Below are 12996 nucleotides of genomic sequence, written 5' to 3' on the forward strand. Positions count from 1 at the left end.
TGTTCTTGCAGATTCACACTATGTGTGCTATAAATATCTTGTTTTCACATGTAACAAGCTATTCAAAATAACAACTCAAAATATGTTAACTGAAAAATAAAATTTCTTGATACAAAAATACTGCAAGCAAATGATATGAAATTCCCATAAACTTCCTTTATTATTTTGTCCTCTCATAGTATAGAGGAGAATGATAATGATCACCTGAGCATAAGGACAGGCCATATTAAATCACTTTAACTCATCGATAGATTCACTACTGTTAACTGAAGCACCCCACACTGAGCCCTAAAAATTCCCCTCCTTAGAGCTAATATATTTAATTTCCAAAAAATTGAAATATGTATTATTAAAGTACTCAGAAAATATAATCTATGGTATTGTATATGTGTATTGTGAATATTTTCTCCCAGTCTGTGGTTACCTATTTCTTTAATAGTGTCATTCCAATGGCAGATATCTTTAGTTCTGATGGAATAAAAATGAATATATATCTATACAAAAAATATATATATATGTGTGTATATATATATATATATATAAAATGTATGGTACTCACAACTTGGTTATCTTATCTGTGCTATTTGAATTATATCATCAGAATGTTTATTAAGTTAGTGATAGCATCTATGGACAATAGGAAAAATATACTTACTTGATATTGGAGAGTATCCACATTTTATTCATGTACTGCTGCTGGCCATAGGTAAACCTTCCAATCCTGACCTTTCCCCCACAATATTCAGGTCTTAAGAAGAAAGGCTTGACAAGTTCTCTACTGAGAAGAGTTAGCATTAAAACCCTTGACAGTTTCTGTTCAGCAGGCTCATCAGAATTCCAGTAGACTGTGAGCAACATCCAATCTATGATGGCATGAAATCTACCCTTATCAGAATATGACAGGAAGAAGCCTTGCCCATGGGGAGGTTATAAATCCTAGAAAGCTGATGAAAAATGTTGCTGATCATTGGCTGCATGAACATAAATTGGTTTATTGAGAAACCAAACTGAAATGAAAATAAATTATAGTACTCAAAAAATGCTTCCATTTGATACAGATTGAGCATGTTTTTAATGAAGGAAACCAAAAGTATTGATTGCAATGCACCATGAGGATTCCTGTAATTTTACCAGGAAATTTAAGGACATTATTTTGTAGAAAACATATCAAATAATCCACACTAAACTCTGGATAAGGTCTGTGGGTTTGAGGTTATTAGGAAAGACAGCCTGGGTAATAAACCTCTATGATGGCACAGAATGAAATAAACCAGCAGTAAGGTTTGGACGGTCAATGGAAAGAAGGATTGAGGGAAGGATGATTCAACTGTGAATGGGAAAACAGAAAGATTAATAAAGAGCTCGCCTTTTCCCATGTTCTGCAAAGAAATAGGAGAATAAAATAGTCATCATCCCTAAATGGAATGCAAATTTCATTGTTATTGTAGTCTTTATCTACAGTTTCCAAAATCTAGCCCAGTATAGTTTAAGCTATTTTGGGAGAAAAAAAAAGAGGCTAAGCTTATGGTGGTGTTTCTGGTGTTATTTCAGAAAGTAAATACCAGAGTACTTCGAAGGCTAGCGCTGCACCTTTCCTATCCATCACTTTTGAAATAACAGGTAGGTGAGAATACTTTACATGACATTGCAATCAGATGTGTATATCAGAGATTCTCTAGTCCTGATACAATCCTTAAGCCATTTAGGAAAGATGATTTACTTTCTGTTTTGCTAGAAATATATCGTTGTTCCATGAGGCAGGAATGTTTTCATATTTCTTGCCTTTCTTATAATATCATTATATCGTAGCATTGTATAAATGTAAATTGTGAATAAAAATGAAGAGACTTCTAAATTTAGTGACATAAAATGTTACTAGAATACCATAATTACATAAACAGATATATAGTTTGGTTATGAACACTTTGATGAGATAAATTAATGAAAGTATGAACACTTCTCATAGTTACTGTATTTCTAAGCACACCACCACGTCTTGCTCTACCCATCTTAATATGGTAAATAAGGAACTAAGTCAGCACAGTGGCTTCATTTTGGAAACATATTCAATGCAGTGGGATGTGAAAAGCACTGTAATTGTAATATAATTGAAACATAGGAAATCTCAGAAATCAGTTCTCTGGATATTTTATGGGAGAAAAAGACTAATACCCTATGAAATTTCTCTGTGATCAGTATATTACAAAAATTAAGATGCCAAGAGGTTCCAATTACTGGGATAGAAGCTAATAAAATCTTACATGCTGGGAATTAGATTAAGCTGGTCAGTGGTCTACCTCAGAGGTAACTTAGAATTTTAAGAAGAGGAATAGCTTATTAATGTATTGTCAGGAAGTATTCAACCAAAAAAGCAATCAAAGGAGAATATAATAAGGCAGTTCAGAAGTCACGTAAACATGACAACAGAGCTTATAATACCTTGGACTTAGTGTTTAATGAACATTTGTTGTTTGACATATTTATTCTCCCCTTTATAAAATGGTACAATTTTCTTCTAATTTGTCTGAAAATTATCTCTTGAATGTTCCAAATACCCTTTAAGACAACTATTTCTTCAAGGGGCTATATTCACACACACCCTGTCCTTCATCCCTGAATAAATACCTCTTCACACCTGTGACTTTGAACAAAGGGAGCATAATCTAGTTGTTAGATCAAAAGACAAGAGTCAAAATTTATGCACTTTGTTTCAGTTTGGCTACTCATTTAGGAGAACATTTTTTGTTCTTTTCTAATTATAGAGATAGCTTAAAATTTGAATTTTCATAGTAAGGCTACTTTCAAAAGAACCCCAGACAAATAATCAGCAAACCTGGTTTCATTTCTGCTTTGCCTTTTATCTTTATGTACATTGCTTAACTTTATTTGCCTAGAAATATCTATTTAATGACTCTTCTGTTCCACTTACAGCAATATGGCACATTAGAATATCTGAAAATCATCCTTTACAGAATGCCTAGACATGTGAGATACAATTATTGCTTTGAATGCTGTTTTTGCTTTTTTTTTAAATTGAAGTATAGTTGATATACTTACAGTAGTTTCAGATATACAGTATAGTGATTTGACACTTGTGTACATTACAAAATGCTTACCACAGTAAGTATACTTATCATCTATCACCACACAGAGTTACTACAGCATTTTAAATGTTTTCAAGAGCAGAACTGATGTCTTGATCGAACAATTCCCCAAAGCAAATCAGGAAGGTTGAGCTGATGTTTTCTGTGGCTGCCTTTGGGAGGTAGGGATGGTTAAGGAGGAGGATTACACATATGGGCACTTAAAGGGACTGAAGCCAATAAGGACATGACATGAAACTTTTAGCCAGAGGAAGAGCATGCAGGCAGAAACACTGCATCACTTCATGAACCTCAGAAGGTTATAGCATCAGTGAGTGAGATCAACTCCTCTTATCTATAGAGGGAGATGACAAGAAAACAGGTCAGCCTCAGCCTCAGGTCAGGGCAAAATAAACCTCTCCTAAGAATTCAGGTAGCGCCTCTACACAAACACAGTTTATTTCCAATTTATGGTACTTCAGTGAATCCCAAAGGCCACCTAGCTGAAACATCAGTATAAGAAATGGTGTCAGGCCAGTGGTACTACCAGGGCGTCTGACATGAGCAAAAAGCAAAAACTCTGAAGAGGGAAATGTATTAATTGAAGCCACAGGATTTCCTCAGATAAATTGTCTCATTCAAATTTGTGAGCCACACAAGGAAAAAATCATCTGTCACAAACAGTAAGATTAGACTTGAAAAGTTAGAAAGATTAAAAATAGCAGATATAGGCCATAAAGTACATATGCTAAAGCTTATTAAAGATAAAAAGGAAAAAATTAAAACATTAAATATAATATCATAATGTAATATACCAGATTTTAGGAAAAAAAGAAACAGAATCTCTAGAATTGAAAAAATATTTTTTACTGTAAATAAACAAATGGATGGATTAGACAGATTGAGCTAAACAGTTATTAGTAAACTGAAGACAAATGTAAGGAAATTATTCAAAATGCAACATTGAAAATAGAATTTGAAAATAAAAATGAAGAATGCATATTTCAGGCATGCAGAATGAAACAAGAAGGTTCAGAATGAGTGAATCAAGAGAAAAGATGAAAGAATTTTCTAGAATTGATGAAAGACAAGAGTTAACAAAATCAAGAAAAACAATTTCCAGGCACGATAATAATACATGCACATGTAGACAAAATGTAGTGAGATCTTAGTTCATCAACTACAATTCAGATAAAGAGGAATAGAGAAAAGGAAAAAATTACCTACAAAGAAATTAAAAAATTAACAGTGAAATTCTCGCTACAAAAAAAGCAAAATAACAAAAATGATTTATTTAAAGTACTGAGAGGACAATACCTATCCACCAAGCTAGCTATCATTAAAAACTATGGACAAAATTAATACAAAAATTAAAGGGTTTACCTCTAATAAACCCTCCCTGAAAGAAGTACTAAATAATAATGTTTAGGAAGAAGGTAATTGAACCCAGAAAGAGAAGAATTCAGGTTTGTAAAGAATTTGATAAAAACTGGGAAATCTAAATAAGTATAGATATGTATAAAGCAATACTAAGAGTTTTCATTATTTAACAGTAAAATTATTTAAATTTCACTATTTAAATCATTTAACTTATGTTTAATATTAAAACTATACAATTAGGTAATGAATAACAATAATATATGACAGGGGGAAAGGATAAGGAATATATTGTTTGGGAAAAGGTAGAGATACTGAACACCCTTATACATTATTAATGTATAACTATTAGAGTAAAAATACATATTTTACATTTTTTGTGAAATTTAAGAAATTTAAGAATAACTATTAGAGTAAAAATACATATTTCACATTTTTTGCATATGTATATATATATATATACACTTGCCAATCCAACAGAGGAAGTAAGAGACTAAATAAAATTCTATCAATTCCTGAAAGGTACTAAGAGGAAAAATCATTATTTTCTTACAGAGATGATATAATTAATACCAAATAAATAAGAATAAAAATCTAGAAACATGGTTTTTAAATGTCAGAGTCAAAGGTTATTATAGAAAATGATTTTGTTTTATTATTGTATCTCTGAGACCATCCAACTTTAAATGTTTACAGTGATCAAACTAAGAGTATGGATTACTCAGTCCAAGCATTCACTACTGCTAGCAAGTACACAAATGCAGTAACAGACCACACATTGTATTCCCCAGGCAATAGTGCCTTTTTATATGCAAAGCACAAATGAAAATTTTATTTTATCAAGGAAATAACATGAATTGACTTAATTTACATATGTGTACAATGTCAAAACTATTCAGAAGATTGAATGATTGATCAAATAGCACTGAATGAAATGAAAATCTTCATAGATAATCAAAAATGCCCAGAATTTTATCCAGCATTTTTAGAGTAAAGGATAATCTCTACAAACATAAAACTGAATAAAAATTATATTGCCAAATTGAGAGTGAAGCATGGAAGGGACTGCAAACTTTTAAAATTGAAAAAGAGAAACATCTGAAAATTCAAGAGCATTTCAAACCTATCCCCCTTTCTATCATTATAGTTTTTCCAGTTTGCAAATGAGAAAGATGAATGGCATTGACGTTATTACCTAGAGAAGATAATAAAATTCATTATGTATGTTGGTGTCTTGGACAAAGTCATAGATGGTAGTTCTGATGAAATATGTGAATGACATTAAGCTAATAAGGATAAAACACATTGGATAATTATTTTATAAAACAAAAAGATATTAACAGGCTAGAAACAATGGAATTTCTCCAATGGTGTAAAGTCTAGTAAAAACTTATAAATACCTATAGTTAAGTCCCATGTGCCCCCTCTAAAAGAAAATGATAGTAGCAATGATACAATGACAAGGACAATATTGATTGTGTTTGTTTAGGCACTGTTAATTACTTGGATGCTACAAAGATTAAATGCTTAATGTGGAGAATAAACAGTTGGAATCAATGCTTAACGCTAAACTCATTCTGTATCTATAATATTATTACAGTGTTACTCTTCTGAACATTAATCACAATCTGATTGATGAAGTGAGACAAATTTGGATATCTCACTTGGAATTCCTTCACTCAATAAGTACTTACTGAACAACTATTAGGTTACAATTCTGATTTAGACATTGAAGGTAGAATGTTTAAAAAAGTAGACTTAATCCCTGTCCTCAAGGAGTTTATAACCTAAGAGTAGCCACATATTTACAGCTTTGTTTACTGGGGGATTTAGAACTGCCCCTTCACTAGGCTGACATGGAAAGACTTCTACAGACATGCCAATGTGGGGTTCCTCACTTAGACTCTGAAAGTACACTACAATCATAGTCCATCCTTCACAAAGAACCTCTACCCTTATTCATTGGGTGAATTATTTTTCTGGAAAGTACATATCCTCAAAATGTAGTTGAAGAATCATGTGGATGGTTAAAAAAATTCAGACATTTCTGGATGTGAGACTGTAAATCTGAAACGGTTACAGGAATCTCTGTCTTTCTTATAAGTACCTTTGTGATTACAATCAGGAGTTGATTTTACCGTAAGCTTTTGAAAATCCTTTAAAAAGGCCCTTTCCAATGGTTTAGGAAAGACTGGGATAGGGCAGAAAGCCCAGGTTTCCTGAGCCCCAAAGCTTATACGACCTAGGAGACCCTCATTGTTTTTCTTTAAAAAGCAAAATTTCAAATATAAAATCACTAAGATCTCTGTCAGGGTCTCAGATGAAAGGCCCTGAATCTTAAGCTTCATGGGCTTCTCAATAAATCTACCCCAAATTCTAATGTAGATTTTGGGCCCCTGTTAAAGCAGAAAGAATCACTACTTTAAGAGGAGAAACAGAAACACAGATATGCATATCCTGAAAAAGGCTTCCCACAGTTCTGAAGGTAAGTCTGGCGAGAATGAGGTGAGTGGGAAAACGTGCTGTGTGTCTTCAAAACTGAAGTACCACAGATTTTTCAGTTCTAAGAATAGTTACATTGTCACTCACTGAGTCCTAGTCTTAGGTCCTTGAGCTGCAAACCTTTAGAAAATCACTATACCTTGCTAGTATTTAAGCTAGGAAATTGAAGAGGAAGAATACCTAGCCCTCTCAAATGCTGTTTCATCTTACTTCATACTTGTAACCCAAGATGGAAAGAAGCCATAACTGTTAGTAAAGACCCTTCCATTAATGAAAGAAAGATGGATAAAATGTCACATAACCTGACACCATCAAGCGACTATAGTACGTGTGCTTTTTGTAAGCCTTAAGCACTTATTTCACAGAGTCTGTTGCAGATGAATGATAGCACCAGAAGGATTTTGAAATGAGCACTCAGGGATGTGCACTGGTGGATGAACAGCATTTTTTCAGAGGCACACTCTGCTCTCTGAGGATGTAAAAGAAATGGTTTGTAGCTGGCTGTTCCCTGCCTTGCTGGTGATTGCTCAGTAGGGAGTAGCTACTCTCACTAGTGTTAACAGAAGAGTACAAACTACGTTGTGGAACTCATTAATATTTATTCCTTCTAAAAGCACTGGGCAATAAAAAGGGAAATAAACCAGGGAGAACAGCAGTGGGAAAGGGAGCCATGACAACAGATTCATCTTGGAAAGGTTTCACCGTTAATGCACACAAAAAACACACAAATGCAAGGATACATATTATTAGATTATTAGTCTGCAATGCACTAAAAATGACTCTTATTGAATGAACTAATTTATGCAAAAAGTTGTGCATTGAACACAATTCAAGAATTCATAGTAGTCGTACATATTCTTGTAATTATGTACACCCAATGTACGTCTTTACAGTTTCATATTTTTTATATTTAACAAAGCTGTATGTTCTCAGTGTCAGAGTTTGTGCTGCATCAGCCTGTAGACAAGAACTTTCTGTAAGCTAAAGATCACCTATTTATTGTAAGAGCGGCACCAGTAACATCTCTGTTCCTTTTCTCTTGTGGCTTTTCTATTTTCTACCTTGAAATGCCATTGTCCCAATTGTCCAAATATCTCCTCCTATTTTGAATAATCTTTTTCACATTGTGTGACCTCAGTGATCTTTCTTCACCTAAAGCCTATAGTCTTGGTGTGCAGTATTACAATTTACCATTTGATTACACATAACTGTACTCTTTTACAATTGCCTCATGCATAGTTATTCCAGTGTACCAAGATTTTAGGCTTCTGAGAAGGTCATGGCTGTTTTTCCCAAGAGGATGTTGACTTCCTACACATCTAATTTATGTTTTTCATTTCAGATTAATCTATATACCTCACTAACATCATTCTTTTCCTCTTTTGCTTTCCTTTCCTCTTTAAAGGACAATGAGAGCATACGTAAAACACATCCTAGCATAAGGTCCTTATTATGTGGCAAAATAGATATTAATCGCTTTTGTTTATGTATTTACTTTGCTGGCTAAACTGAGAGAAAGGAAGGGATTTTTAAGTAATAGTCTTACTCCAGATCTTTTGTATATAGTAAAGGCATAATTGTATATTGACCTTCTAGTTGAGAAACATGATGGAAGATGTATAATTCATAGAGTCTCTATACAATATGTTCTGAAATCCTTCTGTGTACTTATATATGAAATTTCTCCTGTGTACTTATATATGAAAAAGCAGACTTACTTTATATTTTTCCACAGTATATAACTGTCTTCCAAATTATCTTCCAAAAATCCATAGCAATGGGGTAAGCAAAGAAGCTAACATGTTATCATAGTGTTTTCCCAAAAAAATATATAACTAATTTTACTTATGTAGTATGGGAGACAGAATGATTATAGCTTCCCTTACTTTGCTGCATCCTTGAAAAGTTAAGCAGCCCTCTATTGCCAAAGAATTCTGAAGAAATGCTTGTAATAACCCTATGATGGTTCAGTTGCTCTAAAAAGAACACTTCTACCTTTGCTCAAACTGAGAATGCCACACTGGGCCATCTGTCCTTGACATCACACAGGACTCCTAGGCATCTAAAACCGATGGTTAGGCAGCATTATGCCTGGGAGACCTTACTTCTTCCTGATAAAATAATATTAATGAATAGATAGAGAAAAAATAATTTTAAAAAATGTCCTATTGTTTTATGTTTTCAGTTATGACTGGTTAGAAAACCTTGAATCAATTAAGTTCCTAGTCCATTAGGAATTTCCAGAAATACCCTGAAAATAAACAGTCATTTTCTTTATTAAGAAACCCGTTGATCCATTCCTCATTGTCTTCCAAAAATCCATAGCAATTGGGTAAGCAAAGAAGCTAACATGTTATGATAGTGTTTTCCCATTAATGTGTGGCTTAAATGGACAATGAGAGAATAACTTTCCTAGACATACTGAAATAGTAAGTGACAGAGGACAAACTCAAAGCCAGTTTTTTGACTCGAGTCTAAGCTCTATCCATTCCTATTCCCATGCCCTGTGAATTTGCTTCATAGTAAATTACAGTACAGTTGCTGTCCACAAATTTATCAAAATCATCCTATATGCTTGCATTATATTAAATTATCTGATAATGCCTCTGTTGCAAAATAAATAAAAACACCATAGAGATCAGCGTCTTATAGCAGGAAATGAAGGAAAACTAAGCATAACTTAAGCCCTTTGTGGAATTCAACTCAAGAAAGTCATTCCCTGAAATGGTTCTATAAGGTCAGTGTGAAGTCCTATCATGGTTTTTGAACCACTATTATATTGCATCATATGATATTCAACTGAGTAATTATCCAGAAAGTCTGTCCCAGACTTTCTACTGTCCAAATCAAGCCCACAGCTACTGGCTGAGAATTGTAGTCAGTGTTTCCATGTGAACAATATGCAGTTGTGCTGCATGTGGTGTGCTTTAGAGAGGATAATGATTGCCTCCTATAAAAATGTGTAGATTTCCCCATACTAGATAGTCTTTATGGGAAGATAACTCATATTGATGGCTTGAGAGTGACTTGAATTCATCAAGTAGCTTTTACACTTTGCACAGTTAGAAATCTCCTACATTCAATGATGTGATTTTTAATACTCACCTATATCCCACTTTGTTTTATGTAAATGTATACAATAAAAGGAGATAAAATGATTTTTAAGGATAAGTAGATGAGGAATGTAGGGCAAAGGAAAAATGTTAGTAGAAAGAGACTATCAAACCAATAATGAATATAATAAAGATAATGCACAAAATGTGTGCCGTAAGATCCTGTGAATTTCTTGACTACAAGTTTTGGCTCTAAGCTTATAGAAGTCAATGCAAAGAGGAGCACTAATCATGAAACTCACAGTGTCCATTAGACATTAGAAACCAGTTGTAAATGAGAAGCATAGCAATTTATGATCTTACGCTCAGAAAGTCCCCTGTAAGCCTTCATAATGAGAACACTGTAAATATATTAAATTACAATCTCATTAACATCTTTATAATAATACCATATGATTTTATAAGAGGCTTTAACTTTAAGAGTTTTCCTAAATGTAGACCGCTAGCACAAATATTAAAGTGTGACTCAGGAAAAGCAAATCTGAAAGTTTTAGTGTAATAGGGTACAGATTTATAGATCTTGCTTAGCAAACCCAGGGATAGAGTTCACAATATCTAAGTGAATGGATGTAGAGCTATTCCTTCAGGCGACCCTCCTCAGCGTTTTGATAGATATTGAGAGGCAGAGGGTTCTCCTGTATCCGCTGACACAAGGATCTGGAGTACTGCTCTTCTGATTTAGGTTCAGTTAAATGCAGAGGCATGTTTTCCAGCCATCATCTAGGTGAGGATAGGCTTATCATGGTTAAAAGAAAATTGTAAGGCTTGACAAAGACATAAACTTGAATATAATCATATCCCACTTCAAGCAGGGAGATGAGTCCAGGCTTAACTAGATGTAGGGCAAAGAAAAAGTTTAATCAAAGCCTCATCAATCTATTCTATAGCTCATAACCCCTAGCAAAAAAATATGAAACAGATCCAAGGGAGACACAGTTCAACAATAATGGCATCTCTTAAAAGAAGCAATTTAACTTTCTAGTATCTTCTTCAAGGTCAAATGATTTCCAAATATAACTCTATGGAACTAAATGAGTTAACAAAGTAATAATGATAATGATAAGGAATAGGAAGCTAGTAGATACATGCTTACAGAATGTGAGATATTATTCTATTTTACATTTATTTGATGATCAGATCCTCACTACAAGTCTATGAAGTAACTACTATTCTTATATAACATTGAGATACAGAGAAGTAATTTCATCAAGGCATATATAGGTAGTAACTAGCATTGTGAAACAAAAAGTCTGTTTTTTGAACCCATGCTCTTAACCACTATACTGTGGAGTTAGAGTTATTAATTGTAAGCCAGTTTAATGTCTGGAAAAATTTATCTCCCCTCTAAGTGATACTGGTTTTAGAATATGTGCCTTTCTTTTAAAAAGCAATTAGGTTTCAGAGCCAATGGTCTATTAAGTTTATTATTACTTAACAACAATGAAACTATACATGTATGACAATGCCTGTGTTTCCACTTTCTATAGCATGAAGTCATCATTCATTCATTTATTCAACCGGTATTTACTGAGTGCCTTCTGTGTCTAGACATTGTTGTAAATGCTGACAATAGAGAAGAGAAAGCACAGACAAGATTCCTGCTGTCATAAAGAGTTTTTATTTTAATGGAAAGAGACAAACTGTAAGCAAAGAAACAATATAAATGAGGTTTAAATGATCAGATAATAAGAAGTACTATGCAGAGGGTTAAAATAGGGTGATGGGAGAGAGAATGAGTGGGTAGTGGTATTATTTGGATATTACTATCATGGTATCATTTGGTTTCCAAAATCTATATATCTAGCCTAAAAATCTCCTCTGAGGAACAAACTCATAATGATCTTTCTATTTGACATCTCCAGTCATAACACTCAGGTATGCTTCTCTTCCCTCCACATGCTCCTGTAATGACAGAATAAATAAAAGTTTCAAAAAATCAGAGTACACATTATATGAAAAGCACAAGTTCCATGAGCTGTTGAATAGATGTGTTAAAGTAAATCTCTTATTAAAGCCACTTAAGAGAAAGGAATACTACTCACAGAATAGGTGACATGTAACAGGTGTTCAGTTAATATTTACTGAATAAATAAATGCATGGACAAGTCCATTCCATTTGACAAGTGATACTTGAAAACATGCAGAGATGTTTTGGGGATAAACAGAGGTCAGCAGTGTAAGAAAAAAAATACCCATTCCATATTTACTGCGACAGCTTCTTCACTTTTTGCTGTCCAGAAGGAAAAAGTCTGAAATAAAGCAGGGAACTTAAGAATAATAATGATAGGAGGTATTAGGGATAGAATTTTTAAGTTGCAGAAAAGATTTAGAGAAAAAGTAATGAGGTAATAAAGATACCTAAAATACCATTAAAATTAAAAATGAAAAAGATAATAAAACATATGATTTGAGATGAGCACAGTAGGGTAGAAGTCAGTGAAAATGTAAATGTAAAAGACATAAAGCTGAGATTAAAGTTAAAATCTGTGAGATAAAATGTAAAAAGGGCTCATTAATAATACATAAAAATTCACTCAAAGTGGATTAAAGATTTGACTGTAAAATCTGAAACCATGACCTGAAAATCCCTAGAAGAAAACAGAGGGGGTAAGCTCCTTGACATTGGTCTTGGCAATGAATTTTTGGATTTGACACTAAAAGCAAAGCACCAAAAACAGAAATAAATGGATGTAGGGGGAGTGAGGGGGTGGGAGAGGTTACATGAAACTAAAAAGCTTCTGCTCAGCAAAGAAGAAATGAAAAGGCAACCAACAGAGTGGAAGAAAATATTTGTAAACCACATGTCCAGTAAGGGGTTACTATCCAAAATATAGAAGCCAATCTGCTTAGGGAGCTTTCCTGGTCAGTCCCCCCTCTCTCTCTTTCACAGTTTTGTCCTTTTTCCCTAAAATGTCATTTGA

General features: G+C 33.5%; 1 protein-coding gene across 4 annotated transcripts in view; it reads left to right on the forward strand.

The window, feature by feature from the left end:
- THSD7A (thrombospondin type 1 domain containing 7A) overlaps positions 1-12996 on the forward strand; it is a 435849-nt gene that overhangs the window by 243656 nt on the left and 179197 nt on the right. For 3 of the 4 annotated variants that reach the window (XR_012132273.1, XM_037019842.2, XM_073238770.1), the window contains exon 5: positions 1552-1620. The exons of the other annotated variant lie outside the window; for it this stretch is intronic. Coding sequence is in view for 2 of the 3 variants with exons in the window: in XM_037019842.2 (XP_036875737.2) it covers positions 1552-1620 (69 nt within the window). In the remaining variant the exon portion in view is untranslated. The remainder of the gene's footprint in view (positions 1-1551; positions 1621-12996) is intronic. 4 annotated transcript variants of the gene reach the window in all.

This window comes from Manis javanica, chromosome 6 (genome assembly GCF_040802235.1).
Source record: "Manis javanica isolate MJ-LG chromosome 6, MJ_LKY, whole genome shotgun sequence".
NCBI lineage: Eukaryota > Metazoa > Chordata > Mammalia > Pholidota > Manidae > Manis > Manis javanica.